At 35.9% G+C, this 24,829-nt stretch overlaps 1 protein-coding gene across 2 annotated transcripts in view; it reads left to right on the top strand.

The window, feature by feature from the left end:
• LOC142336435 (uncharacterized) overlaps window positions 1-19,104 on the top strand; it is a 289,933-nt gene extending 270,829 nt beyond the window's left edge. The window contains exons 4-9 of one of the 2 annotated variants that reach the window (XM_075385266.1): window positions 4,856-5,075; window positions 6,279-6,567; window positions 11,683-11,914; window positions 12,399-12,425; window positions 12,774-12,919; window positions 18,519-19,104. In XM_075385266.1, the coding sequence (XP_075241381.1) occupies window positions 4,856-5,075; window positions 6,279-6,567; window positions 11,683-11,914; window positions 12,399-12,425; window positions 12,774-12,919; window positions 18,519-18,690 (1,086 nt within the window). In that variant the 3' untranslated portion in view covers window positions 18,691-19,104. The remainder of the gene's footprint in view (window positions 1-4,855; window positions 5,076-6,278; window positions 6,568-11,682; window positions 11,915-12,398; window positions 12,426-12,773; window positions 12,920-18,518) is intronic. The other variant, XM_075385267.1, reaches the window with a different exon arrangement.
• The last annotated feature ends 5,725 nt before the right edge of the window (window positions 19,105-24,829 follow it).

Here is a 24,829-nt window from a genome sequence, read left to right as displayed (position 1 = left end):
AAATATTTGAAAAGGAAACATAAAAACTGCACACGGAACCTAATTATTAGTAGGAAACTCCTAACAGAATAGCTTTGCAGAGAGTTATCATATGGCGACAGAGATCAAGAGCGTCATTCTGCAACACTAAAGAAACGGAATCAGAGAAAAATAATCACAGCTGAAGCTTCATAAAAAAAACAATTGTCTCAAAATTCATGTTTATCTCAAATTAATGCTTATTCTTTTGGGAAATTTATCACTCAAAAACAAGCAAATTTTGGATGCCGTGTTACAACTCCCCAATGTCAAAATTGTTCCACCGATCTCCAAGAGGTATGGAATATTCATTATTAAAAATAAATCAAACTCAACAAAACTTAAACTCCAAGAAGGTGATATACACGAACTCATAGAATCTAATACAGGAAAAACCAGCTTAATAACCTCACATAAACCAATACGCCAGACCTGCCCACTTTGTCGATTGAAAACAAACGGACAAGATCAACAGGAGAATTGTTCTTTTCACTCATAAAATACAACAACAGATATGGCCGCACCGCACCCACCACACGTATCGCTCAAACGTTTTGCCGGGCTACCCAACGAAAACTGGGACCAATTTGAAGGTCTTTTGAGAGCAAGCATAGCAGTTGCCAGAATTCCGGCAGATCATAACCAACAAGCCCGATACCTACATTTACACCTCGACGGAAACGCATTAAACTATTATCTACGCTTACCAAAAAACACACGAAACGACCTTGATGACGCATTAGAACAGTTACGCAACCGCTACTCAGGCCCAGACCAACGGCGTAATTTTGAGTTAGACTTACAGAGCAGGAAATTTGATCCCGTGAAGGAACAACCAGACGATTTTCTAACTGACTTACAGCGGCTTGCCAACTTAGCAATCGTCGATGACGTTGGTGCCGGAATTGACCGCAATGACGAGCGGACAAGAAGAATCCGAGAACAATTTATACAGGGGATGCCCTTCAAATACAAAAAAGTTCTTCTCAGAGAATTGGACAATGTCGGAGTAAACGACTTATGCTCCATAGTCAAAAGACGACTTCGAATAGACCAATTAAACCCAGAGCCAGCACACACCACAGCCTTCAACTCACTAACAAGCTCCCAAAACTCTGCTTTTAACCAAGCGGTCGAAAACATAATGGCAGCAGGAATAGCTTCAATTCAGGCATCAGTCTCACAAACAACGCCACCAAGATGGCCGAACACCACCCAAAATAAATTTAACAAGCCTTTCACAAACTACAACAGAAATAACACAGCATACAGAACGCCAAACCAAAATAGAAGCTTCTCAGGTTATCAAAACCGTCCTTTCTATCGAGGTAGAGGAAGAAGTACAAACGCGATAAGCAGATACAACAACCAAAGTCAACAATACAACCAGCGACAACGATCTCCCACGCCAATGCGCACTTTTTGCAGGATATGCGCAAGCAACGAGCATACCGCACGTGATTGCACTCAGAGGCAACCACCTTATCGCGACGCAACATTGCCATTCAACCAACAGCCAAAAAACTGAATAACCTGCATGCTTTTCTACAAAAAATTTCTTACTGTACAACTAGCTATAACGAAAATGTCTTTCTAATTCCTATTCAATTAGGCTCAATTACAATGAAAGCGATAGCTGACACTGGAGCATTTAGTAGCGCTATGTCACAAAAACATTTTGATAAAATCTACAATCATCTAACGCAAAAACCCATAAAAAAGGCACCACCACTACGTAAATTGATAGCTGGTGGTTTTGTGGCATTATTAGTGAATTGTGGAATTTTACCTTAGTTTGTTGTTATTTGTAGTGTTATCAGTAAGTCTCATCGACGAAAAGTTAAGAAGCCAAGTCTAAAGAAGCCTAATTGAATGTATTCAGATGATAAGTGGACGTTTTCGATGATACGCTAATAAATTAGCCACCTTTTCTCTTTTCTAAAAAATATTTGTAGATTTTTCATCTGTTATTTTTTGTTATAGCGGGTCTCGTTGGTGTTTCACGCAATTGATTTATTAGTTTCAAAATGTTGGTAATGGGGTAATTTCTTAATTTCATTCATCTGTTTTTGAACAATTCTATTCTTTGTCCCTCTTCAATTCTATTCTTTGTTTTTAAAGAATTCTATTCAATTCTAGTCTCAACTTTGTTCCTCGGTGGGACTACGAAACAATGCGTCGTGCGTTATAATGTTGAATAGTTTACAGATCAGTTTACAGAGTTTAATATACAGTCATGTGGCTTTTTTACTTTGACGCCACTTCCTTGAAGAAAAAAGATATTGTTGCGAAGATTTTGTTGTCCTTTGTTTTGCTTTGTCTCTCATTAACTTTCCAAAAAGGGCTGTGCATTCTAGGGACGCATGTTGGGAACCTTTTTATAACATACTATTAATGTGATGATTATGACATTTTAGTTTTCGGAAACATGATTTTTAAAATCTTTTTAGGTTTTCTCGTGCTTTGTCGTGGACTATCAATGTTTATTGTTGGTTTGAAAATATTGTTTGTCATATTATTAATTTCTTCATTTCTTTAGATTCTAATTGAGGAATTGTCCTGATATAATTTTTTCGTCAAGATTTTTGTTACGACCACGCTTGCTTCGAATCAGTTTAATTCATTCATACGTGTTTTGAATTGCGCGACCTTCTTTCCACATTTATATAATTTTGCTAACTTTAATTTAGGAGTTGAGGCTAGTTGATATATACACTAATTGAGTATTATTTAACAGCAGTTTTACAGTACATCAGTCTAAATTACAATGTGCCGGCGATGTTTTGTAATTTGTTGAAAAATTTTGTTTCGATATTTTTCTTGCCCCAATTTTCATGCCTTGCGCCTTGAAGTATGATACCATTTCGTACCGTTTTATTAATTGCCCTCAAACAAAATGTATATCAATTATATTAGTCCTGTGGTCTTTTTTATGTGATTTTTTGTTTGGCCGATTTTTCTTCTGGCCACTTGGACTTTTCGTCCTCAAAAACGAGATAAACAGGTAGCGGTCGGAAAGCATTAAGTGGCCGAACAGCTCTCTTAGAGCCTAAAGCCTGAGTTTTTTCAAAGTATGCGATTTACCAAAACTCTGAGGAGAGAATTTCAAGGTGTGAAGACTTAGTGTTCACGCCCCCTCAGTCACACATTCACCTGATGCATCCGTAAGCCCCAGCTGGCTACTACCGAAGCCCACCGCTCATCAGTCGTTTGAGAGCAATTCGCCCGCTGTTAGTCGGCTAATTTTAATAGCCGCCCTCTTCTTCTCAGCCGGCTATTATAGCGCTTCTATTTTTACGACTCGAAGAGGAGTATTGGAGAAGTCTTTTTTTAAATCAATTTTATTGGAGTGATTTTTGAAGCGGGAAATGAAACGCGTGAAAAAATTTGGAGTGATTTTGGTAGTGAACAAAAGTGGAGAGTGGAGCGAAAAGAGAGTGGTTTTTGTTCATACCGCTGTTTTTGAGAGAGCGAAAAATTGATGTGTGAAAAAAATTTTCTCTAAGCGTGCGAAATTTTTTTGTTCACGTGCGGCTTTTAAAGGCAGTTTTTTTGCAACTTTTGATGGTGTTGAGGTTTGATTATGATATTGTATTAGTTTTAAGCTTGTTTTGATAGGAATTGAAGGTTTTGATAGGAATTGAAGTAGTTAATTTGAGTTTAATGCTAATTCGGAGGTTTTTGATCAGTTTTGCCGATTTTTAGATAAAATTTAACAATTTTTTGCCTGTTTTTTTTTTGTTTTAATGCTTTAAGTGGGATGTGGATAAAAGCCTGTTACTTAGGGAATTTTCAGATACCAATTGACATAGGTTTTCTTGGTATAAATCATTTTCTTAGGAAAATTGACAAAAAAAAGAGAAATTTTAAAACCATTTTTCTTATAAGTTTTTCTTTTATTTATTCTTAGACAAGTTTTTTAGCCTATTATGACTTGCCCATTGTTTTGCGAGCTTTTTATTGCTCTAATTGCAAAGGAACTTTATTCGGCTTTATGTTCCCTTGTACTTTAAAATAACTCAAGTTAAAAAAAAACTAAAGTTTTTCTAGTTTTTTTGTTCAATTTGTTTTTGAATGCCGTTTCTGTTCTTCCCTAAATTTTTTATGGCATTTTTGGAGTTTCAGGGTTCACAATAGTTGTTCAGTTGTTTAGTCATAAGTATGGGCAATTTTCTCCTTCGAGTCGTTTGCGGAATTCTTCCGGCTATTTTTTTTACTTGTTTCGCTTTACCTCATTTTGCCGCTTTTTCAACATTTTGCATGAAATCTTTTGACTTCCCTGGGCTAGTTTCTCTCTCCTCTCATTCTGCTAAAAGTGATTTTGAACATCAGTTGCTCAGCTAATGCTTATCGGTATTTATAGTAGCCCCTGTAGCCTTTCTCTAAGAAACAGAAGTATGTTCAACTACGAAATGACATAAAATAAATCGGACTTAAAAAATGTTTTTGTACAAAAATCTTTTTTTTTTCAATATCTTCTATTCTTTCAATCCCAATCATGCTTATTGGAATCAACGGCGGGCTATTTTCCGGCAATCTGCTGGGTATGTTTATCATTGCCGCAGCCAAATTACAGTTTGCTGTGAGTAGCAATTCCTAAAGCTTTTAATTAGGTGGAGCGGCCAGTCAAGAAATTGCCAAAACTGCAGTCAGATGTATCGAAGTGTAAATTTTGAAAGAAAAAAATTCCGATTGTCCAATTAAATAGTTCTCCGATTGTCTGTAAGTCCTACTTTTCGAGTGGCTAGGACCTGATAGTTGATGCAAAGTTCATTTCATGAAGCAGTATTAGATAAAATATTGATTATACTGAAAATATTGTTGTATATACTTGTAGGCCAATGAAGACCTGGCAAAACAACCTCAGCCAGTGGAGGAGCGTGAGAAGCGGATCAAATTCAAAGAGAACCTGATTGACTTTGAAGCCCCTCCGGATGAGAACCCCCCGATGTCTCCAGACTCAACTGCGACTCAGGAGGACACTCCTCCCCCGCACATGTCGGAAAGCGAAGACTCGAAGGAATCGGGTAGCGGAGATGTACTGGTTGAGAAAGAAGGTACTCGATTCAGATCATTTATTAGATAAAGTCACTGCGTGTTTTCTGAGTGGAATTTTTATTTTGATTCGCTCCCGTAGAAATGTAATTATAGTCTCAAGAATAACTGATGCATGTTTTTGTACTGAAAATTTTTGAGGCTTCATTTGGGAATTATTATAATGAATATGCTGTTATTGAAAGAAGGCAACTATGACGTTCAGAACTTGAACTTGATAATAATTGAGAGACCGTACTTTTAAAGATTTCAACTGAACGATTGTACCGGCTTGAACAACTGAGCGGAATTTTTTAAATTCGAAAATTTCACTAAGCAAAGCAAGACGAATAGGAACAACATGCTACTTTTTACAGCTGTGGATAACTTATTGTTGCCTTGACGTCAGTTAATCTGTGTTATCTTAATTGAATTGTTTAGTAAACCCATGTAAGTAACTGAATGATCGAAATTGTCCTGATTACTTTTTGCCGGTTCTTTTTTCTCTTGCGTTGGTTTTACTGGCTTTACGAGTGGAACCTGTGACTTAAAACAGCGCCATTTACAGGTTAGTATTATGTCAATAGACTTGATCGAATATCAAGTTTTGGATCCTGGTCGATACTACAGAATGAAATGCAAATATTTTTAATTGCTCTCAAACGAAGTTTGTAGCAATTCTATTAGTCATGTCGGTCTTTTTATGCGATTTTTCGCTTGACCAATTTTTTTTCTGACGCATTTGACTTTTCGTCCTCAAAAACGGGATAAACAGGTAGCGCCCAGCGGGCATTAAGTGCTCTTAGAGCCTTTCAGCTCACTAGTCTTCAAGTATTCGATTCACAGTATCTGTTTTGGAGACTTATACTTATGGTGCGATGGGCGGTTCTTAGAGATTGACCCCCCCCCCCGCTGTTGCCACCCCATCAGCCTCGCCGGTGCACCCCCTCCCCCCGCTGCGCTGACTTACGCTCCTTCAATTAAGCTAAAGCTAGCCCCACAAAACCGTGCCTAGCTACTGACGAAGCCAACAGCTCGCTGGTCGTTTGAGAGCAATTCGCCCGACGTTAGTTGGTTATGATTATAAATATTTTTACATGCTTCACGATTGATTCTTCAACCATGCCTTTTTGTATAAATCTATGACCGCTTTCTGAAATGTACGTTCTTGAGCTAGAAGCAAAGCATAGTTATGCTATTAGTGTTTTACGAACAGTTTTATATAGGGAAGTTCGAGTTGCTGGACGAGAGCGAAGACAAAGGCCATAAGGACGATAACTCAGGTCAGGCCTCGCAATCAATTGAAGACATTCTGAATCTCAATGACAACAAGAGCGCCACCAAAGGGGGTAATGACAAAGAACCCGGTTCCGCACAACCAGAAACAAAACCCGAGAAGAAGAGCAGGCCAGGCTCTGCGCCTTACTCCAAGGGAAATCAAAATACTCTAGCGGGGGCTACCTACTACAACCCTCCAAGCCGTCCCAAGAGTGCAGGCCAAAATAAATTATCAAGGTACTATCCGAAATTAAACTTTTGGGGAGCAAAGCTTGTTGATAGCTGAGCGTGCCTATATTGCGTTACTCCTGGTATTTAGTCCAAGAATTTTAAATTTTAATTGGAGCCTGTCTTTTTAATAGCCGCGAAGCGATAGCGGCTATTATTGGGGACATCGTGGTTTTTTTTTACAATTCAAAGAATTTGAATTGTATTGGGGCGCTGTCTTTTTTTTTAAGATCTGTTCACACATTTTCATGATTTTTGAAGTCAAATTGGAGTGGTGATTTTGGTCACGCCGAAACGGGAAATGGAGCGGAAAAGCGAGTGGTTTTGCGGCGTGAATTTTTTTCGCTCTAATTTTAAAGTAGAGTGGGAAAACGGTGTTTGAACAAAAATTCGCTTTCTCGCTAGTGGTTTTTTGTTCACATGCGGCAATTTCACTTTGGTTTTTACTGTTTTTTTTTCAGTTTTTTAGATCGGATTTTCTAAATTGTTTTTCATATCCCTTCATAGTTCATTCTAGGCCTGGCTTTTTGTTTAGTCAATAAAAATTCTTTGAATTGTACGTCAGGACTTGTCCTGCTATGTTTTTTTAATTCGTCGTCTCCATCGATGATTCTTACGACCTGACTTCTTGGAATTGACTTCAGTGACTTCTATTGCTTTGCAGTTAAAATTTGTGTATCTGACGTCATTTCTGCTTTTAGGTCAATTGCGTGACTTACCTCACTCACAAAAATGACTTCTGAACTCACTTATGGAACTTTAAATTTTATGAACATAAAATAGTGTGCATCTAAGTAATGCCAAACTTATATGCCCTAGTTCTTGAGTATTAGTCTTGAGCTTTTGATTTCGAATATCAATTTTGAAAAAGCTCTCTTAGCGCTTTTTCCCTATAGACTGTATATGTCAAAAAATGGACAGTCCGAATCTAACCCAAAAAGTGTATTGTCTATTAAAGGACTGGTGGTCGATCTGTGACTGGTGGTCGATCTGTCTATCTTATTTCTTTAGTTGTTTCATTTCATGGAATGCAACAAGCGGCTGTTTTCCGGCAATCTGCTGGCTATGTTTTACTTCTTAAAGGGGAGTGTTTGCGGGGCTCTGTCATTTGATCTATAATTTTTTGGAGTGTAATTGGAGCAGGAAATTTCGAATGTAAAGTTTTTAGGTCAAAATTTTTAAAGAAATTGAAGACAGGTGTTTATTTCATAATCAGTTTGGGTTCAAGATAGTTAATGGATTTTTGAGCTTTGCCACCTTTTCTATTCTTGTTGCTTTGTATCTTAGTTGTATCTTTGGAAGAAGTTATTTATGTTTCCTGTGTGAATAATTTGTTTTAAATCAGTTTTGTGTTTGTATTTCAATGACTTTTAAGCCACTTGCAAAATTTTTTTGATCGGTCTCTACATGCCAATATTGCTTTCCGTGTCACACACGCGCCCACATACACACGTCGCCACTCCACCAATGACAAACTGTAGGTGTGAATTAAGGGTGTAAGGGGAAATTTCGCGGCTCGGACCGACTCCCTCCGATTTAATATGCCCTCAACCTTGGTAGTACTTTTGGTTCATTTTCTTCTTTTAACAAGGCAAGTTTTTCGGTCTTAATTTCGGAGTTACATAATGCACTGTTTCACCTGATTGAAGTTCAGAATTCATACAGAAAATCTATCCAACATTGTGATGCCGGCCATGGTCGAAATTCAAAAAAATGAAGGAAATGGGCTAAACCGGGTCACTAAGACAAAGAGCATTAAGCTATCACTTCTCATTAAAGTGAATGCTAAATGCTATTGATATTAAGCTTTGTAACCTTTAGTTTAGAAGCTGAACTGTAAAGTTGCGCAATCTAACAAAAATTTGCGACCAAATTTAACACAATTTAAGCTTGGAGGAAAAAGGATGTCAATTTGTATCTGTTCGTTTCTTTTTCTGGTTCAATCCTAATTTGTTTGGTCTTTCGAGCCTTAGGATTTTATAAGAAGATTCATTAACTGAACGTCTGTCAATTTATTAAGTGAAAGTCTATCTGTATTTCAATTACATAAGGGTTTTTTCGAAAGGCAGAGGACGTAAAAGATAGTTCGAGTCCAAACGAAATTTGCTTTCTTTTCCAAAGCTTTTCTTCGATTTTTCAAAACTTTACTTGAATTGCATACCTGTGATGCAGTATTTTAGAGATATAATTTATAGCCGCCGTCAGCCTCTCAACGGCTATTATTTAGGCGCTCTCATTTTACAAAAAATGTTTGCTTTACCTTTTGATCACGTTTTTCGTTTTACATCAATCTCGCTTTCGCGTTTGACTTCTGACTTACCTCACTGTTTCGACTGATTGGATTTTAAATTCTTTCGTTCATTGAGTTACGTAATGTAGTGAATGCGGTCAAAGTCGAAATCAAAGAGCAAAATCAAAAGAAACGGGATTAACATATAAGCCCCGTCATTAAGTCAAAGTGCAATAGGTTATCAAAGTTCATTAAAGCGATTGCTAGCTGGTTAGTATTATGCTTAATAGCGTTCAGTTTAGAAGCTGATTTAAGTGTAATTTTAGAACCTATCCGAATATCCAGAATTTGCACACCAAATAAGAACACTTTGACCCTTCAAAAAATTCTGTCAATTTCTATCTCTTATCTCTTAATGTGCGTCAAGCGGATCAACGGTGGCTATTTTCCGGCGATTATCCGGCTATGTTTTGTTTATGGTTTTACAATTAGCGAAAACGTATATGAGAACAAAAATCCAATCTACCCAATTTTGTTGTCGTTTTTTGCGTTTTTCGACAATTTAGGACTACAAGATTTTTTTTGTAGGTTGCTTTTGGGGTAGTTAGTAGATTTTATTAGCACAAAATTGTTTTTGAGGATATATATACATGAAGAACTTCCTCAGTTTTTTTCCTCAGATTTATGTCCATATCTTTTATATGTCCAACCAGCTTTCTTCTAAACTGCAAGTCAGGTTTTTTGGGGTTTTTGCAAGAAGAAAGTTGATTTTCAAATACGATTTGTCGAAAAATTAGCAATGATTATTTAAAAAATTGAACTTTTGTATTTTGTATTTTTTTTGAGTTCATGTGGTCAGGCAAACCTCTCTTGGGCTCGAAACTTGTTCTTCTGTTATTTTTAGCATTATAATTTTGGTTCTGATTTGGAACACAATGAATCATCTGCTAATCTTAATTTCTTTCCTGGTTTAATTTTGACATTTGTTTCAAATTTGTTGTTTTTAACTGCGTTAGCTTCTCTCTTATTTACCAGTCACTAGATTTCTCTTGGACTGTAATTATTTTCCCTTTGTTCTTGCTTCTTTGCTTTGTAATTGAAAATCTTGGTATTCAAGACGCTGATACCAAAGAATAACAATTTAATTGCCAATAGTCTTAATTTTCTCTAAATTTTAAAGCTCATTTTCAACTATTTGGCTCGTAATGTTCAATTGGTCTGCTGGCCAGATAACGTATTTTATAGTTCTCATTCAGCTCGTTGGATTGTGTTTCAGGACTGCAAGTTTGTTGCAATTTTATATGTCTTTCGTTTTTCGTCTGACCATTTGACTTTTTGTCCTCAAACCGGGATAAACAGTTAAATCCTGGAGTGCTTTAAGTTTTCCAAGATTCTGACTGCTCACTATTGTGTGTATGCTATGCACTGAAACTTTAAGCCAAAAATTCATGATCCGAAAGGCTGTTCTTAGAATTTGACTTTACCACTTCAACCCCTCCCCCACTTGAACCGTATACTCACCCGCAACCCCACACACGTTCACACACATTCCCTCAATTAAGCTACAGCTGGCCTCCCTAAGCGGCTGATAGCTATGACGAAGCCAACCACCCGGCAGTCGTCTGAGAGCACTTCGTCCGGCGTTAGTCGGTTATGTTTCTTAAAAATAAATTGTCAGATTTGCCCTTTTCACCCTATTAACTCAGCATGTAAAGTACTACCAATGCTATCGGATTTGTAATCACAAGAACTGTCTTTGGCTTTTTTGGACTGTGCTTTCTATGATCAAGCGATCGCCAAATGTTTTGTGCGAGATTTTCCATTACTGTTCCGGTTTATCAATGGCTTAAAATTTTGTCAATTCGTTTGACTGAACAATTTAATGCAACATTAAGGCGGATTTGTCAAGCTGTGAAAACGTATAAGATGTTTTGTGATAAATTCAATATTCTTTGATATCGGATGATCAAGAACACAACTGTTTGCCTTGCTTATTTTATTGCCAAATTTTGTTTGTATATGCTTATATATGCAATTGGAAAAGGAACGTAATTTGATGGTTTTAATCTGAACTCTGTCTGCTGTGGAGTGTGTTATTCTGCAATTGTAATGCCGCAGGCATATTCAAAGTTAGTAGCTGCTTTTATCTATATTTTTTGAGCCAGTCCTCTCTAATAGACTTGTTTCACTTAAGTCCGTCTGGTCATTGGTAAGAGTGCACAAACGGCATTGATTTTCCTTTGTCCGTTGCATTTGTTGATTAAAAATGAATAATGCTTGCACGCTTTATTTTTGTGTGATTTGTTGTATGGTATTATGGGGGCTGTGTTTGTTCTATAATGGCATAAATCAAATGTAACCTCTGTCTGAGCAGGTCTTTGCATAGGATCACAGTCTGTGAGATTTTACAAGGCTCCGACATGCTCAAGTGCATTCAATAGACATTTACTTTTCACTACTGCAATACTTGCTTTCTTCTTTTCCTCCTTTCGGAGCCATTCGAGTGTGCATGGTTTATTTTGAGCCTTCCCACTACGATGAGAGGTTTTTGAACTGAATCGAAGATGGCTTTTAATCAGATAACGCATATTGTTTACTGTTGCTTTGAGCGAAATGAAAATGTGCAAATTTTTTAGGTAAATTGAGCTTGATTTAGCTGCTGCCCTCAGAACGTGGAACTTTCCATTTACTGCGTTTCAATTTCTTAAGTCGGCAGACTTTATCAATTGTTGATGAGATATTCCATATTTAATATACAATCCCCTATTGCGTCTTCTTTAGCTCGTTAGTGCTACTGGTTGAGATAATCATTGCTTTTATGGTTACTGAATTATGGTTACTCGCGGGAGCATAAACAGCAGTAGAAGCAGTAGTATGATATCTAATGTTGACAGAGGTCACCGGAGTGAGGAGATGATCCAAGAAGCCAAAGAACAGGCCAAACAACGCCAGAAGGAGCAGAGTGAGAACCAGAAGAGGCAGAAGGAGGAAAAGGAGGCGAAGGAGAGGGAAAACAGGGATGCATTTGAGGCATGGTGTCGGGAGAAAGATAAGACTGCCCAGGAACAGAGGAAGAAACAGAGGGATGCAATTAGGAGACAACAGGAAGAACAAGAGGATAAAGACGTTGGTTACCATTACTTTTTTCACTCCTGAAAAACCTGTGATGTTAAATTGGTTTTAATAAGATGCATTTCAAAGAAGTTATATTCAAGCAAAGATTTAAGCATATGGGTTGAGAAATGAGGCAACTGTGCTCTTTTTAAGTAAAAGTGCTTTTAGAGTACTCTATTGCCTAAAAAAGCCAAAAAGTACAATTAAACTTAGGTAATGATGTAAGCAGAAGTTAAATGTAGATCAATCTGTGCAAAGTTTCATTGGTTGTGGCGATTTATGGTAATGTCAAGTCATTACAAATTAAGTTGAATCCAATTTCGTTCTGAAGGTCATTACAGGCATCATGAAATTGTTGAAGTTGATTTTTTCTCACTCTTCTTTCCTATTACTTGACATTATTATGTTAATTTTGTACATAGCCACCAATGCATCACCTTTAGCAACTTTGAACAACGGTTTTTTGAGATCATGTTATTTCCGTAATGATTTTTAGATCTACAATGATGCATTCGGAGTGGAGGTTCGTTTATTTCTGATTGTAGGGTGGCTTCTAGATTTCTATCGAAATTCTTGCTAGCTTATAATGCAGTAGTTAAATGTTTGTCAACGTAACGTTTGATGCAGTTTTTGATCCGTTATCTTCTGAACGCGAATGAAAAAAAGCAAGGTTTGGGATATCTGTGGTTACAGTATTTGACTGATTAAGTTAGCAATGCGATAAGTAATCGATGAGGAATAATGTAAAACTGACATCAATGATTTGAAACGAGTGTGCGAAATATATGCATGGTTTAATTGAGAGTAGATTTCAAAAAATTTTTTTCATTTTTTTGTATTATATCTTCTTACATCTGATTGCAATGTGTAGCCGGACAAAGACCCGTTCAAGGAGTGGTTGAATGTGAAGAACGAACAGGAGAAGAAAGAGCGACTACTGCAGAAGTACCAGAAAGAGGAAGATGCACAATGGGTGGCCACTCGCTCTCAGAAAGATTGTGATAAGGCTTACAGGAGGTATAATTCAAACAGTTCGCGCATTCCATTGTGTGGTGGTACGATTCAAAAAGAGCAAGATGAGATTTAGAGAAAACTATTTGTTCACGTTAAAGACATTTTTTTGAGCAGCTTTTTTGGTCACACTGAATGTTCAGTGATTTTCAATTGAGTGAGAAACCTTTGATATCCGAAGACAATTTTTTTGTGTGGCAATTTGGTTCGTTTCTATGATTATTTCTAAATTTTTGAGCTTTTAGTGTGTTGGTTTTAAGGACGAGGCTTTTATTCAGTTCCTTTTTAATTAATAGCCGCCCTCATCTTCTCAGCCGGCTATTATTGCGCTCGTATTTTTTACGACTCGAAGAGGAGTATTGGAGAAGTCCTTTTTTTAATCAATTTTATTGGAGTGATTTTTGAAGCGCGTGAAATGAAACGCGTGAAAAAATTTGGAGTGATTTTGGTGCTGAACAAAAGATAAGAGCGGAGCGAAAAGAGAGTGGTTTTTGTTCATACCGCTGTTTTTGAGAGAGCGAAAAATTGATGTGTGAAAAAATTTTCTCTAAGCGAGCGAATTTTTTGTTCACGTGCGGCATTTTAAAGCGGGTTTTTTTCATTTTTTTAGTTAAAAGGTTTGGTTATGATTTTCTTTTATTTTGTAGGCTGGTGTTGGTAGCGGTTTGCAGGTTTCTGGAAATTTATATGAATTTTATGCTATTTCGGATGTTTTTCATGTATTTTGCTGATTTTTGGGCTAATTTTTGCGATTTTTTGAATTTTGTTTTGTTTTACTGCCTCAAATGGGTATAGAAAAGACCCCTATTACGTGAGAAATTTTTTGTTAACAAATAGTTGCAGTTTTGTGGATATGAAGCAATTTTTTGTTGAGAGATTTGACGAAAAATAGCGAAAATTGGAACTATTTTTATTTTTTTGCAGTTTTTCCTTTTTTATCTGTCCTTTAGACACAGTTCTTAGCCTTTTATGACTAGCCTATTGTTTTGCGATCATCTGTATGCCCTATTGGCTGAAAAGAATTTGTCTTTGGGTTTTTGTGCTTGTGTATTCTTAAAAAATTTATTAACTTTTTCCAGTTTTTTAGTCAAAGTTGTTTGGAAGAGCTTATTTTTTCATGACCTGGCATCAAGTATTTTAAAAACTTCTCATGAGTGGTTTTAGTAAGTACTAGTTGTGTTGATGCAGTAATTTTGACAGAGATGGTTATTTCGGGGTCTCGATTGACGACAAATTTTGATAAGATTTTTCATCATATTCTAATAGGCTTGATTTTCTTTAGACTTTTTTGTTTTATGGTTTTGTTTCAAGATAATCCTAAATTAGTGGAGGCACGTTTTGTCTGATGAGTAGTTGAATGGCATTTAAATAGATTTCCACTTCGAGTCGTTTCCGGAATTCTTCCGGCTATGTTTTTTTTACTTCGTCAAACTTTTTTTCGCTTTACCATTTTGCCGCTTTTTCGACATTTTGCGTGAAATCTTTTTGACTTCTCTAGGCTAGTTTCTCTCTTCTCTCATTCTGCTAAAAGTAAATTTGAACATCAGTTGCTCAGCAAAGCAGTTCAAAACGAACAGAGTCAGTATAAAAAATTGAAGTCAGAAATAGAAACGGGATAAACCCATAAAGCCCAAGTTTAGATGCCCGCTAATTGAACGTCGTTCCTATAAGTCTTAGTTACCATCTCTAATGCTTATTGGTATTGATAGTAGCCCCTGTAGCCTCTCTCTAAGAAACAGAACTATGTTCAACTACGAAATGCCGTCAAAATAAATCGGACTTAAAAAATATTTTTGTACAAAAATCTTTTTTTTTTTTCAATATATTCTATTCGTGCAATCCCAATCATGCTTATTGGAATCAACGGCGGCTATTTTCCGGCAATCTGCCGGGTATGTTTAATTTTCTTTACGCGTTGAACACGTTTTCATTTTTACCAAGGTTGCACTTTTTTCATGCAACTTGGGGACTCACTTTGTAAGATGAAAACAATTGGGATTAATTTGATGCATCAATTATGAGATCGGTTGTAAAAAACTAGTAAGAGCTAGATCCAAAGAGTGTATCATCTTAATTGCTATGTAGTTGTCACGATTACAGATAGTTTTACGACAAACTTATCTGTATCTCCTTTCGTTTGTGGTTTTTCGATTTCTTAACGCATAGTTAAGACGCAAGTCATGGGCATATTTTTCGGAAAACTACGAAAGTCGTATAACTTCGAAAATTTCAGTACACCAGGAGGCATTTTCGGAAGCGTTTGTTTACGTTTTCTCTTGGTTGCAAGCCTCTCCAGAAGTAGAGTTTTGCTCTGGCTTCAAGATTTTTTTGTTTCAGAAGTGGCTTGGAAGAATTGCTAGCGATTTTCCATCTACGTGATACATTTTTTGGTCACATGTGACTTAACTCTCTCTCTCTCTCTCTCTCTCTCTCTCTCTCTCTCTAAAACGATTTTCCTTGCTATCAAATTAACTTTTTTTACTGTCACTCTAATTGAAAATTTTTCTTATTAATAGCCGCAAGGCGATGGCTGGGGCTACTATTAGCCTTCTCTTCGTTTTTTACTATCCGAAGCATTTGGCTTGTATTGGTGTGCTGTCTTTTTAATAGCCGCATAGCGATAGCTGGGGCTATTATTGGCCTTCTCTTGGTTTTTCAATAGCCGCCCTCATCTTCTCAGCCGGCTATTATAGCGCTCCTATTTTTTTTTACTTCGTCGAACTTTTTTCGCTTTACCATTTTGCCGCTTTTTCGACATTTTGCGTGAAAACTTTTTGACTTCTCTAGGCTAGTTTCTCTCTTCTATCATTCTGCTTAAAGTAAATTTGAACATCATTTGCTCAGCAAAGCAGTTCAAAACGAAAGGAGTCAGTATAAAAAATTGAAGTCAGAAATAGAAACGGGATAAACCCATAAAGTCCAATTTTAGATGCCCGCTAATTGAACGTCGTTCCTATAAGTCTTAGTTACCATCTCTAATGCTTATTGGTTTTGATAGTAGCCCCTGTAGCCTCTCTCTAAGAAACAGAAGTATGTTCAACGACGAAATGCCATCAAAATAAATCTGACTTAAAAAATGATTTTGTACAAAAATCTTTTTTTTCAATATCTTCTATTCTCTCAATCCCAATCATGCTTATTGGAATCAACGGCGACTATTTTCCGGCAATCTGCCAGGTATGTTTCTATTTCGTCGCCGCGATTTTTGTTACGACCAAATGAGGTCACAACCACTTTAAATCTGCTTTTTGTTCATGCAATTTCAACTGAAGTGCGTGCGTGACGTCATTTTTCGCTCTTAGTGGAGCCAGTTTTCTTGTTAATTCGCGTTATTAAATTTTTGGTCACACTTGACTTACCTCACTCTCAAAAATGAATTCCTAACTTTGAAATTGACTGTTTTTACTTTAATTCAAAGAGATAAGGTCAAATGGTTGTGTGTCATTCTAAATGAAGGTTTTTTGAGAGCAGCTAATAGAGGCAGCGAAAACTTATACAGATTTTTAATCAAAATATAACATATCAGCCTTCAATGAAAAGACGATTTTTTTGTCTGTCTTTTTTACTGTTTTTTAGACTGCAGAGCTACGAAGCTATTGCGGCTATTTTCTGGCAATCTGCAGCTATGTTGTTCACTTTCGGCAATTTAGCCTTGATTTTTACTGCTTTTTGATTTTTTTACGGATTTTCAATGGTTTTCTCAATCCATTCGTAGTTCATTCTACGTGACGTCATTTATGCTTTTAGGTCAATTGCGAGACTTACTTCACTAAAAAAATGACTTCTGCGCTCACTTATGGAACTTCAAATTTTATGAACATTTGCTAGTTAATAGTGTGCATGTAAGTAGTGTCGATCTTATATGCCCTAAATCTTGATTATTAGTCTTGAGTTTTTGATTTCGAATATCAATTTTGAAAAAGCTCTTTTAGGGCCTTTTCCTTATAGACCGGATCTGTCATAAAATTGACAGTCGAAAAAGTCTAGTTGTCTATTAAAGGACTTGTCGTCGATCTGTCTCTCTTATTCCTTTAGTTGTTTCAATTCATGGGAGGCCACAGGCGTCTATCGCGGCTATTTTCCGGCAATCTGCCGGCTATGTTTTTATTTGGTTGTCAACATTTTTGGTACGACCATATGACGTCACAGCCACTTCAAGTCTGCTTTTTTTCGTTTGTTCATGCAATCTCAACTGAAGTGCGTGCGTGACGTCATTTCTCACTCTTAGTGGAGCGAGTTTTTTGTTCATTCGCGTGATTGAGTTTGTGGTCACACTTGACTTACCTCACTCTCAGAAACGACTTCCTCGCTTTGAAATTGACTTTTCTTTACTTTAGTTCAAAGAGATAAGGTCAAGTAAATGTGTGTGTTACTCTAAATGAAGGTTATTTGAGAGCAGCTAATAGAAGCCGCAATAATTTAATCAAATTCTTAATCAAAATATAACATGTCATCCCTAAGTATTTTTTGGGCTGTCTTTTTTACGGATTTTTTGGCACTGCAGCTCTACGAAGCAATTGTGGCTATTTTATGGCAATCTGCCAGCTATGTTATTCGTTTTGTACGTTTTGTTGGATTTTTCTGATACAGGACTTAAATTGACATTTGTTTAAGATCCTAGTGGTCTTATACAAGCTAGAAATGCTCTTCATATTTTTTGTCTGAGGTATTTTTGGTAATGCAAACTTAATTATAAAAAGTTGTAGTAAGTTTATTGAAAGTTTTTGATTTTGCAATTTGCTCCAGACAGTGACCAGGTAACTTCTCCTAGGGTGTATTAATAGGTTCCGTCATTCGTGACTTACCATATTAAAATTGGCTTTTAACTTAATTTATCTGTTTAATTGTTTTTTGTCTTAAATCGGCTGAGCTGAAATATTTTTTCTTTTGTTCTAGAACTATTTAATTCTCATAGTTCCTGCAACCTGGGATTTTACATACTATTGAACCTTATCAAAACGTCATTAAGTTTAATTGATGGTGCTGTGATACAGCTTAGAGGTATCTCTTATTGAACTCGGATGTGCAACAGTGTACGCCTTGTTTTGTTGCCACAGCTCTATATAGTTCTTCGAAAACGTTAAAATCTAATAGAAGATACTACAGAATAACAGTAACGTTTTGAAGCCTCTGTGTATAAAACTTTCAAATTCTTATCATCATTGAATCTGAGAAGCTATTCTGCTTGAGAGTCTGTGCTTAAACTTTAGCGTAACTACACTCGTTGAGTTTAACATCATATTTTTGGGTTAATCTGTAGATTTAAGTGTGAGCGAACTGTAGTCCATTGAATATTAAGTCTTTGATCTGAAGTTGCTGTATTTTGTGATACGAAATAGTTTCGAACCTATATATTGAATCACGTGATTATAGAGTATCAATGTATCTTCGTGAAATGACTATTATCAAGCTTTGAGATGTTCAGCATTTTGAAGTATATCGTGCGCATGCTGGTTTAGATTACTCAAACTGATACAGTAGGGCTTATATCATATGACTGGCGTCTTTGAGCCCCTTGAAACCCTGTCATGGGGTCCAATCTTGAGATTGTTATCAAACACTCAACATGTTTGCCTTGCTGTCTGATATGCCATGTTTGTTTTAGATGGTTGAAACAAAAGAGGCGTCAAGAACTGGAGGAGAAGAGTTTCTTATTAAGTTCACGTGCCTCCTCAGCCGTCCTTACCCGCAAGAGTCGAAAGTCCGCCCAAATGGCACAAGCCATCAAACTAGCCCAACAGTTCAAATTCATTGACCATTACGGCTATCGATACTGAACATGAAACTATTCACCTCTATCTATTGTTTGTATAGAAATCAGTTCATTGAAAAAGAAAAAATTCATGCTTCAGAATATAAAATCACCCATGGGGGAGTCGAGCGAAGAATGTGATTAAAACTGTACAGCTAATTATTCAATTTAGTTTGCAGCAATATTCAATGTTCGAATGCTAATTGATTTAATTAACATGTTTGGTAGAAATAAGCGCAAAGCTGTTCTATCAAGCTCTCCTTGTCATTACGTGTTCTTCAGCAAAAGTAATCAAATGTCTCAAGCTAATCTGCAGAAATCTTTAAGCGGCGGCTTGTATTAGAGATTGATCTAATTTGTCTTTAAATCATGCACGCAGTTGTAAATATGCTAAATAATGTACAAATCTTAATAGATTAATTGAGACCAGTTAGCCGTATCACTTTTTAAACTTCGTTAAAGAATGCTGAGATTTTTTAAAAAACAGACAATATGCCGTTTCTTATGTCTCTTAACAGTTACCGGGTGTAGCGGACGAATCGGTTTTATACGTTGGTATTTCAAGTCCGAAAAAACTTAGGCAAAATTAGACTGCTAGACGTAGATGCATGAACCTGTAGGTGGTGAGAGAGTACTAGACACATATTTTTTCATACGCTCCTAACCGATGCAGCCAGAACAGAATTTTCTAGATATTTCGTTCCATGTTTCCTGTCCACAACAAAAGACGCACATGTAATACCCACACAAATGATAGCTTTATTTGTGTGCGTATTTCATGTGTGTGTCTCGATGAGGTGTATTATTTCACCTTTCCCAGTTACTTCAGGCCTGGTTTATTCTAGCCTACCTGTAAACAAGAGCAAGAACTAAATCTAAGTATGCGACGCTGAAGCTCCAAATTTTCCTGCTCTTTAATTCTCGTTTGAAATTACTAAGAGCAAAGCAGGTAGATCAGGAAGAAATCTATAATTCCTCCGGAAACCTCAAGGTTATATAGTTTTTAATAAAAGTAGAAATTAGGCGCTTACGCTATGAATAGGGCTCAAGGGCTACCGCTTTTGCCATATTTTTAAAAGGAAAAACAGCAGTTTTTTGATGAGCAGAGTTTATTCCCTCAAATTTTGGCCAATAGGAAAATTAGAAAACAGTTTTACTATGAAATTGTACATAGTTCATAGCCCCCTACCGGCTTAAATTTTTACTCATAAGTTAAAAGAAAGATGCGAAATGAAATTGTTTTGTTGCAACTCACAATCGCTACAGACAAAGGCTACTTCTCAACTTTCAATAAGTATGAATATTTCTCCAATATCTTTAGCAAATAATTATAGCTGTATTTTTAACTTTGCAATTTTTGAATTTTTTTTATATGAGCTCATTCTCTCGAGTGCGTTCTCTCTATTTCTCGGCCGATAGGCAAAATAGAAATGCGGTTCACTATCAGCGTGAGCGTAGTTTTTGTCCCTATTGGCCCAAAGTTTTAACGATAAGATAAAAGCAACAAACGCGATGAATTTGTTTATCGAAACTCAAAATGGCCTCCTCAATTTTCTTTTCCAATTTGCTCAATTTTCCGCAAATATTTCCATGACTACTCCAGAAAAGCTTGCAAACAATCCATTATAACAAATATGTTTGTTTTTTTATCTTGTGGACATCGAACTATTACAACACCCAACGAATTGTGGAACTACCGAACTCAATCAAGTAACACAGCTCGCCTCTATCCAACAAAATCTTTCACCCCCTCCAATCTATTAAATTGAGGCTTGTGATAGCACAAACATGTCTTAAGCATGTATCTTTCTTTTGGATTTGTTTTTTACCTGACTTCTTTGGCATACATACAAAATTGATATTTTACCAGCCTGCAGTTGATGAACCTCACATGTATTTTCGAGAAAACTCAAGCGTTTCAAGAAACGCCATCACGCGTTTCAAAGTCAAAATTGGCTCATATTTTTCTCTAAATTTGACCTTTTTGGATTACTGAACGGCACTTGTTATCAGTTTAGATGGAAGTAGACGTTCCAAAACCTACATTTTAAATTCTGGCTTCGTGGCACACGCGTTCTTTATATCAGTGAACACTGTGGTATTTATGCACAATCCCTTTAATTTGAAAAGTTTCATTTTCTTGAAAAAATGACTGCATTTGGATAAGCCACAGAAGGCCAAGGTGTTGGATTTGAATCTCTAAAGCGAACCTGAATCAAGCTCATTCAAAATTCAATTGCATGTGGTTTGGCTGCCTGTGACCCCAGCAATATGAGTTAAACTGCGCATCTTATCCCGAAACATTGAATTGGCTAACCACTTATCTAAAGAGAAGAATGAATAGAATCGTCTCTATATTTGCTTTGTGGTTTGTTTATCTGAAACTTTATTGATGAAGTTTGTACTAATTTAACTGATACAAAAATGAGTGAAATGAAGTAACTAAATTGACCTTAAAGCCTAAGATTTGTTTTTTAATAATGCCTTCAAATGATTTACTATAAAAATCCTCAAATTTGAACATCTCCGTTTTAGATGGTCACCAAAAATTGATAGAACAAAAGAAACTAGAACAAAAACAAAAAGAATTAGTCATAAATTTTTAAATGCCCATTCAGGGTTATTTGGAAAAGGGTCTTTCTCTGAATCGGTTTCGGTCGTCTGCGCCAAAAAAAAGTCGGCACAAAAACTGATAAGTTGGTTTATCAGTTCGTTCTACTTTAATAAGCAAATTCTGGGAATCCAGTTGACTTTTTAGGGAAAGTTGAAATATTTCAAATTAAAGATTTTTAAATTTCAACAATTCTCTATTTATTTAACAGAAGGCTAGCAAGAAGTCAGTGTCAGTTAAAATTGCTACCCTAGAGAAAGAATGCCATTCATGACGAGCCAGAGGCCCTGCATTCAACCGATATTGCGCTTATTGTGGAATTAAGTAACAAAGGATAAAGACATTGCATAATAGTTGAATCGTAAAATTGTTGCCTCGTCGCCATATCCCACACTGTAAGTCCCTATTCACCTGTATTAAGATATTTTCTGTGAAATAAAAGCTGAATGGGCCTTCCTTATTTGTTAGTGGTGCTGGCTCGTAATGACAATAATTTTAAGATAAGCTCATTGTTCCAACATTTTTTCATAATGGGCGAATATTTATGCGAGGCTGGCTTTATTTCAGCCAAATTTTAAGTTTCGGTATACGCATCGTAGAGGAAAAAATCATTTTGTAGGCCTCAAGATTCAGTTTTGATTTAAATAAAAAGTTGTCAGTTGTAACGACAATTTTGAAAAGGAAAGTCACTTGGGGAATGAGATCGCGTTGGAAGTTAGGATGAAAACAAATAAGAAATTCATAGTAAATTAGTTGAGTTGAAGGGAGTTTTGATCGTCAGGAGTAATTCAGCAATTTCAAGCCCAAAAGTTGACGATTTTCAGTATTTGACCAAAAATTTCGAAAAATTTTTTTCTAACAAACTTGTCTGAAATTTTCTTTTGGATTTGTTTTTTACCTGACTTCTTTGGCATACATACAAAATTGATATTTTACCAGCCTGCAGTTGATGAACCTCACATGTATTTTCGAGAAAACTCAAGCGTTTCAAGAAACGCCATCACGCGTTTCAAAGTCAAAATTGGCTCATATTTTTCTCTAAATTTGACCTTTTTGGATTACTGAACGGCACTTGTTATCAGTTTAGATGGAAGTAGACGTTCCAAAACCTACATTTTAAATTCTGGCTTCGTGGCACACGCGTTCTTTATATCAGTGAACACTGTGGTATTTATGCACAATCCCTTTAATTTGAAAAGTTTCATTTTCTTGAAAAAATGACTGCATTTGGATAAGCCACAGAAGGCCAAGGTGTTGGATTTGAATCTCTAAAGCGAACCTGAATCAAGCTCATTCAAAATTCAATTGCATGTGGTTTGGCTGCCTGTGACCCCAGCAATATGAGTTAAACTGCGCATCTTATCCCGAAACATTGAATTGGCTAACCACTTATCTAAAGAGAAGAATGAATAGAATCGTCTCTATATTTGCTTTGTGGTTTGTTTATCTGAAACTTTATTGATGAAGTTTGTACTAATTTAACTGATACAAAAATGAGTGAAATGAAGTAACTAAATTGACCTTAAAGCCTAAGATTTGTTTTTTAATAATGCCTTCAAATGATTTACTATAAAAATCCTCAAATTTGAACATCTCCGTTTTAGATGGTCACCAAAAATTGATAGAACAAAAGAAACTAGAACAAAAACAAAAAGAATTAGTCATAAATTTTTAAATGCCCATTCAGGGTTATTTGGAAAAGGGTCTTTCTCTGAATCGGTTTCGGTCGTCTGCGCCAAAAAAAAGTCGGCACAAAAACTGATAAGTTGGTTTATCAGTTCGTTCTACTTTAATAAGCAAATTCTGGGAATCCAGTTGACTTTTTAGGGAAAGTTGAAATATTTCAAATTAAAGATTTTTAAATTTCAACAATTCTCTATTTATTTAACAGAAGGCTAGCAAGAAGTCAGTGTCAGTTAAAATTGCTACCCTAGAGAAAGAATGCCATTCATGATGAGCCAGAGGCCCTGCATTCAACCGATATTGCGCTTTATGTGGAATTAAGTAACAAAGGATAAAGACATTGCATAATAGTTGAATCGTAAAATTGTTGCCTCGTCGCCATATCCCACACTGTAAGTCCCTATTCACCTGTATTAAGATATTTTCTGTGAAATAAAAGCTGAATGGGCCTTCCTTATTTGTTAGTGGTGCTGGCTCGTAATGACAATAATTTTAAGATAAGCTCATTGTTCCAACATTTTTTCATAATGGGCGAATATTTATGCGAGGCTGGCTTTATTTCAGCCAAATTTTAAGTTTCGGTATACGCATCGTAGAGGAAAAAATCATTTTGTAGGCCTCAAGATTCAGTTTTGATTTAAATAAAAAGTTGTCAGTTGTAACGACAATTTTGAAAAGGAAAGTCACTTGGGGAATGAGATCGCGTTGGAAGTTAGGATGAAAACAAATAAGAAATTCATAGTAAATTAGTTGAGTTGAAGGGAGTTTTGATCGTCAGGAGTAATTCAGCAATTTCAAGCCCAAAAGTTGACGATTTTCAGTATTTGACCAAAAATTTCGAAAAATTTTTTTCTAACAAACTTGTCTGAAATTTTCATCTTTTTCATGTTTGGGGAAAATAGACGTCTTCAGAGCGTCAAAATAGCAAAAAATTAACTTAGCCAGTAAATGTAAAACTAAAGCCAGAAAAATGTACTCATTTCTAAATTCGAATATCTTTTTTGCAAGAAAATATCTCATCAGAATTAACAATTTCAGTATCTTCAAATCGCGGTGACTTTAAAAAACTTTTTTCATACAATGAATAACAAATCAATCATATTTAGTGTTGAAAAGTATAGTTGGAAATCTTTTCTTATCTTTTTTTTTATTTCTATTCTTTATTTTGCCAGAGAAAATCATTCGAACTAACTTCCATTAATATAATGCAACACAGACGAGTTGAGGGTTAGAGGTTTTATGGATAGCCAAAAACAAATTTTTTATAGTTTGTAAAAATTGGAAAAATGTTTGACTTCTAAATGAAAATTTGTGCTCTGAAATTTCAATTTGAAATGATCTATTCCAGACTGTGGACAATTCTGTACATTGAAAATTTAATTATTTTAATAGTGGTGATAATCCTTATAATTGAAAATTAAAAAAAACTTCCCTTTTTCAGTGCTTAACAAAGTTATTAAAAATTTTTGTTATATGAAAAAATCAAAGAATGAAAAAGCCGAAATTCAAAACATAATGATGACAAAAGTTCTTCAGTACCACTAAATAAGAGCGTTTAAGGTCAGCCTTTAAAGTCCCATTACATGTTAGACGCAAATAGAGGCAGAGTGAAAAACCTGTCGGAAATCTCAAGTTTTTAAAAATTACGTCATTTTCGCTTCAATTTGTGTTATAAATATCTTGAAAACCAAGACTGCGTAATAGATATAGCTGGTAGCACCTCTGCAATTTTATATTAAAAATGAATTTACCCATGATTCTCATTTAAAATCAAAAAACAAAAAGTTTCAGAAAAAATTCCTTTAAGAATTTGTTTGTTTTGTAATTACCGCTAAAATTGTCTCAAATAACCACACCTTCTTTATTAAAT

The sequence above is a fragment of the Convolutriloba macropyga genome, chromosome 3 (genome assembly GCF_964194025.1).
Source record: "Convolutriloba macropyga chromosome 3, txConMacr16.3, whole genome shotgun sequence".
Taxonomy (NCBI): domain Eukaryota; kingdom Metazoa; phylum Xenacoelomorpha; order Acoela; family Convolutidae; genus Convolutriloba; species Convolutriloba macropyga.
The sequence above is the reverse complement of the archived record's forward strand: the minus strand, read 5'-3'. Positions and strand labels throughout refer to the sequence as shown.